The following is a 15273-nucleotide window of genomic DNA, read 5'->3' on the forward strand; positions in this document are numbered from 1 at the left end:
TCCTTTCCGAATTTCACTCAGGACAACAAGACTCAAGGAATTATGGAAAAGAGTCAGTGGGTCTCCACCAAGAGTCTCCACCAAGGAGGTGTGGTTGGGACACCACAGACACCATTTGTCCAAATATTGAATATAAATGACAACTACTGGATAACTGCAAGTAACCTTTTCTGTGGACCCAATGAGCTTTGTCTTTATGACAGCCTCAACACCATCATAAACCAGCAGACCACACAAAAACTATCATGGTTGCTTCGTCCACAAGCACCCCATTTCAACATTAGAAAGCCTGCCGTACAAATACAGCGGTCATCAAGCAATTGCGGACTTTTTGCATTGGCTTTTGCAACTGTATTGGGCGATGGTGTCAAAACAGAGGAGTGCCAGTTTCATGAAAGGAACATGAGACACACACTATACAGAGCATTCCAAAGCAAAAAGGCTCCAGTATTTGGTTACAAAAAAACCCAAGCAAAACCTGAAAGGGCCACAATTCAAGTGGAGGTTCACTGTATCTGCAGGACCTCACACAACAAAGAGGTGATGGTGCAGTGCAGCAACTGCACTAAATGGTACCACCCCAATTGTGTGTCTGTCCCAAACAATGTGTTGGACACCACCGCAGAAGAGTGGAACTGTGAAATCTGCACTAATTATGTGTGATCTTACATAAATGTTCATAGGTACTTTGGAGGATGTTGCAAAATACATGTTCTTGTATTAGTCAGTGTTAGTCATGGAGTCCATTGATTCCCCTTTTCCATACCTTCCAAAGAATAAATTAAGTTAAGTTTTGGTTCACATAAATTCTGGCTGGTTGTTGTTTTCAAAAATTGTTTTCTTTATTGCTTTTGCAATACACAGTATATGTATACAAACAGTATTGGCCTTGATTTCGGCAGGCAATTATTAAAGAATAAAACAGTAGAACAACATGAAAATCACCACAGTGGTAGTCAATGAGATGAAGAACAATTATCTGGTGGAATTTGCAGAAAACAACTTGATTTAAAAATGTTATGAATTTATTAAATATTGCTGTATAACAAGGTATACAGTATGGGACTTTGGCAGTTAATTATTAAATAATAAAACAGTAGAACAACATGAAAATCACCACAGTGGTAGTCAGTGAGATGTAGAACAATAATCTGGTGGATTTTGCAGAAAACAATTAGATTTTATTTATTTTATTATGAATATTTTTTTAAAAGTCTGCCAACACCAAACGCATACACCTTGAGCCTACCACGCAACCTCGTGTAGACGCGTAATATATTTTTAAGCGTAGATGGCGTGACCGCGCTTTTCTAGTGCACAGATTGCGTGACCGCAGTGAGATACTGCGGCTGGTGGCTGGCACCGCTTAATAGAGCCACGAGCGCACTCCCATATACTAATAAAAAGAGCGAAAAAAATATAAGATCAGATGAGAAATAGGTAAATAAGATCTGTATTGCACTGTCTGTGTGCTCTCCTGTATCATTAGGAGTGTCTGATAGGTGTAAACAGTGAGGGATCGTGTGGCTGGTGCGAGGCTTAATAGAGCCACGAGCGCACTCCCATATACGGATAAAAAGAGCGAATAAAATATAAGATAAGGTTAGAAAATGGGTAAATAAGAGCAGGATTGCACTGTCTGTGTGTTTTCGTGTATTAATCCCGAGTGTCTGGTAGATGAAAACAGTGAGGGATCGTGTGGCTGGTGCGAGGCTTAATAGAGCCACGAGCGCACTCCCATATACGGATAAAAAGAGCGAATAAAATATAAGACCAGATGAGAAATAGGTCAATAAGATCAGCATAGCACTGTCTGTGGGTTCGTCTTGTATATTAAAACAGTGAGAGATTTTGAGGCAGGCGCAAGCCTCACGAGACTGGTGCTCAGGATTAAAAAAAGCGGGTAGAGTATTTGTAAGTCAGGCGAAAAGCGTTTGGTTAATGGTGAATATTGACCTATTGTGCGTACCGTTCTGGCTCCGCTGGCTTCAGGGGATATGCGCTGCATTTGGTTTAAAAACATATATTACATATTGTGTAAGTTTGTGTGGCAGGCGCATATATCCGTGACTGGTCGAGTGGCAGGCGCATATAACGCAGTGGCAGGCGCATATATCCGTGACTGGTAGAGTGGCAGGCGCATATACCTGTGACTGGTCGAGTGGCAGGCGCATATATCTGTGACTAGTCGAGTGGCAGGCGCATATATCTGTGACTGGCCGAGTGGCAGGCGATTATATCTGTGACTGGTCGAGTGGCAGGCGCATATATCTGTGACTGGCCGAGTGGCAGTTCCCCCTTCCACGCAAAGATTTTACTCCGTAACACGTGTAGAGGTCGCTAACTAAATGCACATTTGACCGTCTAAAAATAAAAATTATAAAATACATTTGACAATTTGTATTTGACAATTTCTAATAAAAAATAAATCGAAATATCTAACGCATTCTCATCCTTTGGCGTCATATGTGACGCCATATGACAAAACGGCGAAATACTACGCACATGGCACCCTTTATCGTCAATATAACAAGCACTGTGATGGGTAGGTTTAGGTGTGGGATAGGGTCTGCGTCTCATATTCACGCTAAAGGATGCCAGACAACTTTATGACGCCTTGGGTTCGCGTGTTATATTCACGCTAAAGGGTGCCATGTGCGTAGTATTTCGCCGTTTTGTCATATGGCGTCACATATGCCGCCAAAGGATGAGAACGGGCTCAAATATCTGACGTGTGTGCATCCAAGTCATCCATCGATGGAAAAAGAGGCGCAAACTTGCTTCTTGAGGTGCTGAGTGACGTTGCCGCTATGTGATTGGATGATAATTAACACATATTGTGTTGGACCAGCTGTGTTGTTTCTCTCTCTCTCTTTATTTTTCTTTTTACACATGATCAACTTAAAATTACACAAAATGTGTTAAAATAGCCATAACACAAAAAATGTGTTATTAATTAACACATCCTTTTTTGAATTGAAGTGGGGGGAAAATGTGCCTGTACTCTCTTGAATTGGCAAATCATGACATTTGAGATTTCTACTGTGAAAAACAAAACTTGGAGATATTGCTGGTACAACAACAATTTATTGTTATTTATTAACAACATAAATGTGTGTGTGCGTGCATGTGTGTCACACTGGCAATCATTTTGAAAAATAATAGCTCGCAGCAACATATGGAAAAAAAAAATAGCAATGAACTAGTTCAAAATTTTAAGTATGAACTATGAACTTAAAAGTTCATTTTAAAATTTGTGAACTGAACTTTGAACTAGTTCATGTAGAAAGTGAACTTTCCCAACACTGCTTGGACCTTTATACAGCCTTTTACAGTGGATGCCATTGAAAACACAGTCTTTCCCTCACAGCCTCGGTTTCATACCTGTCATGGCGCTGCTTTGAATCAGGTCTATAGATGCACTTACACAATAGAAATCAAGGCCACAGGATGTGAAAACTACAAGACATTTTTTGGAGAGTAGAGAGAATGCATTACTGTATTACTGAAGGCTTGTTGCTTGTAAAGCTTTTCTTGGCATCTGAGCAGCATGAAAATCTTTTTCTTTTTTTCTGAAACAGTTTCCCAATTAATGGGTTGTTTCATTACAGTTTAGTTATTTCCTTGAGACCTACACAATCAGGAGTTTTTTTTTTTTTTTAAACAGACCAACACAATCACGTGGTGTTTAATTTGAATGCTTGGTTGGTCAGTGTATCTAATTTCATTTGATTTTTATAAACAACTTATAATGTGGTACATTTTATCACTAGGTGTTCCCTGGTAATCCATTAAACCAACTGAAATGCCTTTGAAGGCTGTGAGACCTTTATGCTCGAGTTTTTTCACAAGATCTGTATCAGTATCACAGTTAATTTAAATCCTCTAATTTGATTGATCAACTGGAGTTCCATACTCTGTTGTTGTTCTTTTTGCTTAATGTTTTGTTTTAAAATGCACTTTTCAGTATGATTCAAACCGTGACCTTTCAATGATACTTGATATGTGCTGTAAAAAAAAAGACCTTTGACCAATCAGATAAAATGATGCAGTCATTAGTTTGTTTATTCACACCTTGAGCAGTAAGATTAGACTAGGCAGTTCATAAAGGTTTATAGGACCTTTTGTCACAATCCGTCATTATGATATGCAGTACATACATAATACTTGAGTGATCATACTATATGAATTATGCAGTGTTAATAATGTCCTGTTTTGTAGAAAAAACTTTCAGTTGGGTTATTTATTCTTGGATGAAATAAAGGCACTGAATGAGACAAATAAAACAAACAATTCAACTAATACAAAAGTATCTTGATTTCTCTTAAAACATAAATGTGTCCATCTTAACCTTGACAAAAAATGAATTGGTCCACCTTTTAAAAAATAAACATCTGCTGCTTTATTAAAGACATTATGGCATACACAGCATTTTTGATATTAGTTAATTATTGTTGTGCATCATGAGTGTTCTCTCAAAAACTGAAGGATCATATAAGTAATCCTGCAATAATCCTGGAGTTATCCTGTGCACTAGCCATTTCATCTAATGTTTAAGGTTTTCATTAACTATTAAAGGAACACGCCACCGTTTTTTTGAAATAGGGGTTATTCACAGTCTCCCCTACATTTAGATAGGTGGGCAAACACATTTTTGTCCCAGTGCATGCAATGTCTTAGTTTGGCAGCCCTGACGCTAGCTTAGCATAATGAATGGAATCCTTTGTTGCCAGATAGCATGTCGTGAGAAAAAGTGATAAAAAACTTTTTTTTAAAATTAATTACTTCTTGTGGCCTGCGTATTCACAACGAGTACAAATAGCAATGCAGATTAAGACTGGGCGATTTCCTAGGCAGATATTGACTTGGGACTATATTGGGGTGAAGCACAGGCGATATCACGCAACACCTGAAATCCCCCAACTTCCGTCCACCAGAGTTTCCGCTATAAAAAAATGGTGCCGGTCAAAGTGACTGGCAGAGGTTTCGTTTTACGGTCATTTTGATGATATGCCGGTCAAATATCGCCTCTTAATTAGTCAAGTTGAGGAAAACTGGAGGCAGTCTATGTAACTTTAAAAAAATGACATAATCAGGCCGTATAGAATGCAACATGTTATTATTAGCTTAACTTTCAAATAGACGGAAAAAACATGAACGTCTGATTGGCGTCAATCAACGCCGATTGTTTTTTACTATGGTTTCACACACATTCACTTTTTGAAACATTGAGGCACGGTGTGCCTAATAAATAAAACATCTCCAGTTAACTAGCAGATTATTAATTTAGTTCGCTATTAAATAAGAGATCTAGCTAAAATATGTTGTTTTTGAAATCAAGCTGAGCGCTCGTGTCCGCTGCTATCAGTTGCATGGAGGACGCGCTGCACGAGTTGCGCAATATTCACTCGGACGCGCGTTTCAATCTATCGCCGTTGAGGAGACTCTCTATTCATTCCGGTGAAATCACAAAATAAAATGCACACAAACATGTCCCTGCTTGATATAGACTGTATGCACTGATGAACATATGCTATTCAGTTTTGATGAGAGAAAAAAAAAAACTGTACAAGTGTGCGGATTAGAACCACTGATCTATAGGCTATAATGAGATGTTCCTGATTCACCATCGTAAGGCTAGTCTGCCTGGGCCTGGCCATCCAAGCTCTGGATATCTGCACATAAACACCCCTCTACAAAATTAACCAGTATCGTGTTTGCGAAGAGCATTTTGCAACGGAGGACTATGTTAAAAAAATGAAATATGGGACCAGAAAGACGGCAACGTTATGTGAAGGATACGGCCGTCCCATCCATTTTCAAAGCACAGGGAGAAAAAAGTGCACATGTAAGTTGTCTTTTAATACTCTTCCTTACATGAATCTGTGTCTTTATTCAGTCGTAAGATAGATGCTGAGATGCCGTGATATCTCTGATATCCAAGTAGCAGTGCTTCGCCTGTGCTTCACCCCAATGTCGTCCCAAGTCAATCTTTGCCTAGTAAATCACCTAGTCTTAATCTGCATTGCTATTTGTACTCGTTGTGAATACGCAGGCCACAAGAAGTAATTAGGTTTTTTTTGGATCACTTTTACTCACGACATGCTATTTGGCAACCAAGGATTCCATTCATTATGCTAAGCTAAGCTAGCGTTGGCGCTGCCAAACTAAGACATTGCATGCACCGAGGCAAAAATGCGTTTGCCCACCTATCTAAATGTAGGGGAGATGTTGAATAACCCCCATTTAAAAAAAAAAAGACAAATGTTTAGATGTATACATATTGAGCACTTTAATTTACACATTAATTGGTTGTGGTGGTTAACCTGCAATTTACACTTTAATGTATTTAGGTTGAATCAGCAATATTCGGTAAAAAAATTTGACATGGATAAAACCTGCTGTTTAGGGTACGTTTACATGACAGCAAAGTACTTAAAACAGGAACGTTTTTACTTCGCATTTTTCGCATAAAGACAACAGCGTTGTCAAAATGATCTCTGTTCACACGGATCCGTGAAAACTACTAAAAACGCTATATTATTCATGCCATGCCAGTAGGTGGCAATGTCACTTTGTAAAGAAACGCTACGCGCCCTATAGACTGATCGCGTAATACACATGCGCATGACGTCACCGTTTACACTAACACAGAATCAAGTTCTTTGTACTTCACACAGAGACGTCTGTGTGGCATGTTCCTTTAATAATTCAATAATTTTTTTGACATCAAAGAAAAACTGTGTGTACAGTCTCAAATTTAAAATAGTGTTATCGTTCACTCATGCTTTTTTTTGCTCCAAACCGTGAGACTTATTTTTATCCACTGCTCTTTTCCATACCGTAGGTGTCGGTGGAAACCTCGTATCTCCATATATCATTACAATTGGTCACCCTTTACGTCTGTCTGTTTGCATATATTTGACCAATTTAAAAAAAAGAGTTGTGTGACAAAACCTTGTAACTCCATTGGATCCTCAAACCTACACCCCCCCTATGGTGAATGAAGTTCATCCACCAGTTTTGACCATCTTTAATTATAAAAACAAATACAGTCTTTTTTTACATTTTCCTGGAAAGTAGTGTGTTTGAAGATACGAGGTTTCCACCCGACAGCGACTGAAAAGAGCCAAAAGCACAATAAAATGTTATTTAAGTGCATGTTTCGTATCACCCTACCTTCCACCAAAATCACCATTTGACATCATCATTGATTGCAAGTAAATACTTTTGGACCACTTTTATGGTGATTTTTTGGGCATTTTGGGGCTTGACAGTCCCAGTCCTCATTGACTCCATTTCAAATTTCACAGTTTGTCTTCCATGGAAGAAAGTTAATGTATTTAGGTTTATATTGCATATATTTTTGGAGCAAGCGGTCATGCTTCAGTGCTCAGTCAGGGTTGGCTTAACTGTGCAGCACTCTGGGACCATACTCTTTCCACTTCCTCTTTACCCATCTCCCAAAGACGACTGAGGTGCTGCACACCTGTCCTGGCCGTGATCATCAAGTACTCCTCATTCTCTGGCTGCTGGATCACAGCGTGCCGGGCCAGAACCAGAGACTGGCAGAACCGACACAGAACCAGCAAATACAGCGAATCTCTTTCTGCCTCATTGAGAGGAAAAACACTTTCCCATCCCGCCACCACTGGCCCTCCGACATCGACCGGATTGGGATTCTCGATCATCATGTACATGATAGTTATGGCCAGCTCAAATATGAAATACCCACAGCTCATGTCTCCAAAATCAAGAATCCCGGCGATCTTGTACCTTGAGGGTCCATCAGGTTTCACCAAGAGATTGTGGTCGTTGAAGTCTCCATGGTTAATGCCTGTAATGGAATAAAAATGTTATTAGAAAAGAACTGTGTTGACTTCGGAGTGAAATATTTTAAATTAAAATAATGTCTTACACTTGCGAAACAATGGTAGTTTTGGCATGACTTGGATCTGGTACTGCTCAATAACGGCTTTAACAACCTTTTGTACAGGGTCCCCATCCATCACATGAAGATACTGATTTAAGAGGGGAACGCTGGTGAGATGCCATATAAAGTTCTCTCTCTGAAGGGAACTGATGTTTGGATGCTCCATCTTCACAAGAAAAAAGAAACAAAGACAAATGCCTAAATTCAGGAAATAAAATGAGAAACCTTATGAAAAAATTCAAGGACAAAAAAAAGCCTTTTCACACTAAGAATATATAACCATAAGGTTTTAAAAACAGTCACATTAGCAAAATTAACAAAAAAGGTCCGCTGTCAATAGTGTAGCCATGTTTGAAGGATAACGGCCGTTTCACACCGCAAGCGCCAGCGTCGCGTATTTTTTCGGCGTGCATGTTAATCATTGAGTGCGTTCACACCGGGAGCAGGAGCAGCGTGTGAGCATCAAGCAGGAGCGTCGCGTGAGCAGCAGTGAAGCAGGGGTTTCGGCGACGTGTCTATTTTTGCTGCGCTGCTCACGCTCAATTAAAGTGAAAGCACACTTTTGATAGACAAAATAAATTTGATTTAACACAAAAAGTGCCCAAAATGCACAGACTAAGCATGTCTAGTGAGTTTAAACAAGAACTGGAGTAGGCCTAGGCAAAAAAAAGGAACTGGAGAGGCAAAAAAAGAAAAGGAAGACTCAAAAATATTTATAGAAGATTTAAGCTACCATTTAAACTTGTTTTTAATTATTCAGCTTGGGTAAAAGTAGCCTATGGTGTATTATAAAAAAAAAAAAAGTAAAGTAAACTAGCCAGAAATATATAAACTTTCTTTTAGTTTATGAAATACACAGGCAGCTACATAGCACAACCCAGATCAAACCCGAGTGTGCGGTTTTGTGTGTGTGTGTGTGTGTGTGTGTGTGTGTGTGTGTGTGTGTGTGTGTGTGTGTGTGTGTGTGTTTTATCCGCAGAGTTTGCAGTCTTGTAAACATATCGAAAGTAGGCTATGACTGAAACGACAAGATTGGAGCTGTTTTCTTGGATGTTTTGTTGTTTACCTTATGGTTAACCAACTTCTAAAAACAAATTTATAGTTGTCTTTGTAAATAATTGCTCGCTTATATGTAGCTTTGGAGCCGCTGCTGTGACACTGTACACACGCTTCCAGTGTGAATACTCTTGCGCGTCTGCAGCTGCAGTGAAACAGCCGTTACTCACATGGAAGTCCCTTTCAAATGTGGCGAAATAACGTGACATGGTAACAACTAAAGTTTTCAGTTTTTAGTTAAAAACTGTGACGTGTTTTGGCCGTTTATTTACACGACTATGGCGTTTTGGGGGCCTGAAAACACAAACTTTTATAAAACGGGTTTCAAGTGCATGTTTTCTGTTATTGTCTCTGTGTAAAGTACAAAGACTTGATTCTGTGTAAACAGTGACGCCATGCGCATGAGTATTACGCGATCAGTCTATTGACCTTATGCGCCAGAGAAACGAGGGCGCAGCCATCTTTACAGTATTGTCTTTGAATTTCCCGTTTTGCAGTCGCTCCAGGAGTAATTAGCTTTTGAAGTGGTTTTACTTAATATTTAGAGCAGATGTATTAACAAATGTCAGTGGACCGGGAAGATTTTAAAACGAGCCGTTCATTCATAAGTATGTAGGATCACTGTGAAAATACAGACCGGAAGACAAAAGACAACGAGCGCAGCGCTGAAAAGGGGCGGGGCTACATAAGGTCTATAGAGCGCGTAGCGTTTCTTTACAAAGTGGCATTGCCACCCACTGGCATGGCATGAATAATATAGCGTTTTAGTAGTTTTCGCGGATCCGTGTGAACAGAGATCATTTTGACAACGCTGTTGTCTTTATGTGAAAAATGAAAAATTCCTGTTTTAAGTACTTCGCTGTCATGTAAACGTACCCTAAACAGCAGGTTTTACTCATGTCAACATTTTTTACTGAATATCGATGATTCAACCTAAATACATTAAAGTGTAAATTGCAGGTTAACCACCACAACCAATTAATGTGTAAATTAAAGTGCTCAATATGTATTCATCTAAACATGCGTTAAAATAACATTTATTGGGGTTTCTTGAAACGTAGCATGTTTTTTACCGTAACTGGGTGATGACGTCATAAGAAGGAGTAGCAACCCATACTCTGCTAGATTCCGTCTGTTTGTGGCTTGACTATGGACAATTTTGAACCAATCAGGCGTGAGAGAGGGGAGGAAATTGCCAGAAATCATGGCCCTCAAAGAGTTATCAATGCTTGTGAGGAAAATGAGTGGAGGGTTGGCCAGGTGTCCTGGTGAGTAGCGTTAGCTAGAGCTAGCCTAGGTTAACATGGTGCTACAAAATGGCAGACACTATATCGGGTGTCAGCCATTTTGTAGTGGTGTCCGAATTCTGTGTGAACGACATCATTCCCTACATTCATTCACTACTTTTACCCACAATCCTCTCTGAATTTGAGTGTACATTCGATGTACACTTGCTGAAGCACTATTTCCCACAATCCAATGCGGAGAGAACTGAGCGCACATGAAAGTGCGAAGCGAGCAAGTTTAAACCAGACATTACATTACAGCTTTCTTATTCCTGCTTTAACATGCATTTCATGCTAGTTTTTTTTTTTTTTTTAATAGAACATATTAAAATATTGAGACAATATTATATAGAGGAATTTTATAATTAAATGAAATTATATTTATAAAGTAAATTATATATTGTATTATAGACCTGCATATCATTTTATTTATTAAAATATATTATTTAGGCATTAACACTATTTAATGTAGTTTACTAACAGCCAGGTGTTTTGATATTTTGTGGCATTGTTGTTAACTCATTAAACTGTAAAGGGAGAGATGATAATTTGGTGGATGATTTGAAAAATATCTTTTAATCATCTGTAGGAAGCGTATTCATTCGAATGTAATAACGGTCGCCTGAGGCCGCTCAACCACCACGTCATCTGTCATCTACAAGCTCGCACGGAGGTATATATAATTACAAAATAAAGTCATTATGATAGTTATTGTTGTTATTATTATTTTATAAAGTAACGTAAGATAAAAGGAGTTTTATCATTACGTGTGACGAAGCCTTTTCTGCGACAGCTCCAGCTCTCCGACGCACAGTGTAAACGTCAGCGTCCGAATCCACTCACTTCATTTCGTTCACTCCTTGCAGGTATAGTGCACTCAATTGGCATACACTATATAGGGATTAGTGAATGAGTGAGCGGTTTCGGACACAGCTAAAGTCTTCTCAAAATCTTGTTGCTATGTAGAATAGCAAGGAGGGACAACGACAAAGACATTATTTACTTACATGGTGTTAGTAGTCCTAATCAGAGCTGTAGAGATGCACACACTGCACAGGCACAATGGCGCTTTTGCTGGCATCTGCAGACAGAACGCGATATTGCCTGTGCTAAATCGCAACTAATTAGCGATGCTCATTGTCAGAAAGAAACAAAGAGATCGATGTCCCTATCGCTGTGTTTGACAGGTGTTTGTGTGGGCTATGCCACCCAGTGGACTCAGCAGTGGAGAGTATGTGCTGCCGTGAGGTGAACACGTTTTGGAGTTTAGTGGAGCAGCTCGACCCGCGACCGGCAAATCTGACGTGCCTCACGCAGCATCCTGGTTTGGACGCATGCTGCCTGAACCCGTTTGTTTTGCGAATAGCTTACTCTCATTTCAGGCAGGATCACGGTCCTCTTGAAGCCAGCACACACGAGTATGTTTACAGGTTATTTCATTCATCAACACCATTTTTGCTAGCTGAGTTAGGTCTCCAATATAACTGCTAGCCTACTTGCCGTTAGATTAACGGTAACTCTAGGCTTGGGGTCCCTTTTATGACGTCACGCCCAGCCTAGTGGAAGGGAGAGGGAGTGCTTAAAACCACTGTAAAAAGTACCAACTTTTCATATTATTTTCAGTATTTTGGTATAAAAAAAAACATACAAAACAATGGTGGGCGGTTCTTAGTGCTGGGCGTTATGCCCCATTTTCATATCGTCCTATCGTCAGCCTGTGAGATCGGCGATACACGATATTATCGTGAGGGGGCGGGGCTTACTTATTTGATTATTAACTTGATTATATACTCATTAATTTGCTTGTTTTATTACTTCATTTTATACTAGAATATTTTTCTATTTTGCTAGCAAAGGTGGAGTGTTTATTACTAGGCTAGATCAGGTAAAAAAAGATCATAATCATTTTTGTATCTGACTCGAGTATTTCAACATGTCAGAAGGAAATTTACGGCCACACATTATCCTCTCATGCCGTTACAGATGCAGCATTTTGACCGTACTTCTGCACGAGATGAAAACACGTTTTAATAATTTCGAAGGTCAAGAAAGAGGAGAACTGGCCCCCGACTGAGCCTGGGTTCTCCCAAGGTTTTTTTTCTCCATTGGGTCATTTGATGGGGTGTTAGGACACCATTAGGTCACTGGATGGAGTTTTTCGGTTCCTTGCCACTGTTGCCTTTGGCTTGCTCAGTTGGGGATATTCAAATTAATTAACCAATCATACCATTAATTAGCTCTACCAAACTTGGATGTCTTTTTTTTCCAGTAATAAACAAACATTGTTAAGTTGTTTTGATTGATACTGTGAAGCAGCTTTGATACAATCTGTATTGTGAAAAGCGCTATATAAATATATAAGAAATCTAGATCTGGATGCACTTCACATATGCGCACTTCAATAAGCCCGAAGAACGCGGGTGTTAATGCCGGGAGAAATCAGAGTAAGGGGCAGAAATCTGGCTAAGTCGATCGGTTTATACTTAAACTTGACTCCGATAAAGGAAAACAGGTTAATGCATTTACATGACCACATGCATTGTCAGTTTATTCAGAATAATCGGGTTAAGAACGTGCCTGTAAACACGCTCATTAACAAAGTGAAAGTAGAAACGGACTGAGCTTTCGGCTGTCGCTGCATTAACGCCACATTTTCTCAGAGTCGACAAAGAGATATAACGGTATAGCGACTATCTTAATTTACTGGCTTAGTATTTCTCTTGTGGACCTATATGATGACAGTGAAAAAATTACAAGAATATTTTGAAGCTGCTTTTGATTTTCACAGATGGCAGAGTTGTGCTGTGTTTGTGAACTAAAGACTGGCCTATATAATTTTAGTGATATTATTATTATTATTAATATTTAGTAATTGTATTGTTTTTAGTGTTATTAGTGTCTTTAAACTTTTTGTTAATGTGCTATGGAAACAAAATAGGCTACTGACGACGAACAACGATGCCGTTTTCATCTTGGATCTGTAGGCTATAAGATATGCGTGCGTCTGTTAAAACAAGCACTCTTGACAATTTGTGAATGGATCACCTTGCAATTCAATGTTGATGTGGGATGTAGGCCTAGTTTTTTATTCTGTTTTAAAAACATTTTCTTAGAGGAGTCCTCATACGCGTGTGTCGGTGTTGTCACAAGTGTTAGGCAAGTGATGTCGTTATGAATTTAGGCAAGGCAAATTAATTGTAGTTCCTAATATTAATTTAATAACAATACTAGCTATAATAATAATTTAATATGTTCATGGTAAAACGAGCCAATATCGTTTTGATATCGTCAAAGGCATCTGCCATCGGTGAAATCTCAGACTATCGTCGATACACGATACTATCGTCTATCGGCACAACCCTAGCGGTTCTTATCTTTATGTTTAATAACCACATTGCATTATCTTCATGAAAAATATAACCTGCAATTTACTTTAATTTATACCACCAAACCTACTTTACATGGGTTTTAATCTAATAGAAATAGCTCTTTAAAGTAATAATTGTAGGTTACCATTTGGTACTGATACCAGTAGGTACTTGGGCTTACAATGATTCTAAGAAACACAGCCCGGGAACGAAATAAGTTAATGTGTCAATAATGAGAGTGCAGTCATTTTAGCGTTAAAGTTTTCCTTTGGAATATAATGGAATTAATGATTTTACTTGCAGTAAAACTGTATCCAATGTGGCGGCCATTTTTCCAACGTCGTACAAGATCTGAGGACTGCAGGTGATTTTGGCTATGGTAGTGCCAGGCAGGTAGGCAAGTAAGCGCACTAAATATTTCTGCATGCCAAAACCACAATCTGTGATAGCAGAAAAAAGAAGAAAAAAAAACAGTTGTTAATTAGCATTTGATTTACAATATAAATTCTTACACCTTTCTGAAAAACCCATTTACTCAACTTTAACCGGCATTTAAAACCACTAACAACAGGCCTAAGTGTATTTTAGGACTTAATATTTCATGAAGTTAATAACTGACAGGTAGTCTTACCAAACTCCTCCAAGCTCATGAGTTGGCCAGTCAGAGTGGGAAAAGCGGTCTGGGCAGGAAGGCCTCTTTGGTGTAAGAAGTTCATAGAGTGTGTTTGTAACTCAATAACAGTGATGTTGTGACTGTCTGCTGAGTTCATAACCTTTAATACATATTCTCCACCCTCACTGGGGGCCACGTAAAAGTTTTGATCATCATAACTGGGCAATGGTCGAATGATGGATGCGGTCAAGCCATAGAGACGTTTGATAATCTCTGTGGCCTGGGAATCGCTGAGATTTGGCTTTGTTGACATTGCTGAAAATGGGGGGGGAAATACCCTAGTTATTGGCAAATCAAGAGCAATGACACTAAGAGGATAAAGGAATTATTCACCCAAAATGTCCAATAAAACCATTACAGATAAAGACATGTACTCTTATTAAATAATTGACAGAAATGTTACTTTGGGTTAACTACTTACTCAACAAGCGTTGTTTGCACACATAGTATAAAAAATAGTAAACTATACTCACCTAAAAAATACTGCATGAACTAATGTTACAATGAATCACCTGAAACTTTTTTTTTGTTTTTATCACAACTAAATCATGCATAATGTCGCAGGGTTTTACAGCTTGTAGCCTAATTCGTAATTTATATTCCTGCTGTCGTCTGCATGAGCATCGTAAATGATCAAACTCCAGTGTTATTTCATGCATTGTATGGAATTCATTGAAAGTCTCGCGCTTCTGACTTAAGTTTTATTCTTTGGTCTCTGATAGAACATGCGCGAGCCGAACGGCATTTGCATGCAAAGAGATTTATATTACACAGTATACAGTATAAACAGATACAGTAATACCTGCTGAGAAATGTTGCTGGACTGGTCTGGTCACCGTGTAGGTTTAAAGCTAGTGCTAACGTGTGGCACAGCACATCATTACGTCACGAGACGTCATTATGTCCGCGAGTCCTCTGTTTTACAGTCTATGGTCGTGACTCGTGACCATAAACAGA

At 39.0% G+C, this 15273-nt stretch overlaps 1 protein-coding gene across 1 annotated transcript; it reads right to left on the reverse strand.

The window, feature by feature from the left end:
* Positions 1-4039: 4039 nt before the first annotated feature.
* hykk.2 (hydroxylysine kinase, tandem duplicate 2) lies at positions 4040-15210 on the reverse strand. The gene is made up of 5 exons (XM_077202682.1): positions 15119-15210; positions 14275-14571; positions 13941-14083; positions 7919-8099; positions 4040-7837 (listed from the first exon to the last, which is right to left on the reverse strand). Exons 2-5 carry the CDS (start codon positions 14567-14569, stop codon positions 7398-7400), a joined length of 1059 nt encoding a protein of 352 aa, XP_077058797.1. The 5' UTR covers positions 14570-14571; positions 15119-15210; the 3' UTR covers positions 4040-7397.
* Between the last annotated feature and the right edge of the window lie 63 nt (positions 15211-15273).

The sequence above is a fragment of the Siphateles boraxobius genome, unplaced genomic scaffold (assembly GCF_051911475.1).
Source record: "Siphateles boraxobius isolate OS27281-9 unplaced genomic scaffold, OSU_SipBor_1 118, whole genome shotgun sequence".
Classification (NCBI taxonomy): Eukaryota; Metazoa; Chordata; class Actinopteri; order Cypriniformes; family Leuciscidae; genus Siphateles; species Siphateles boraxobius.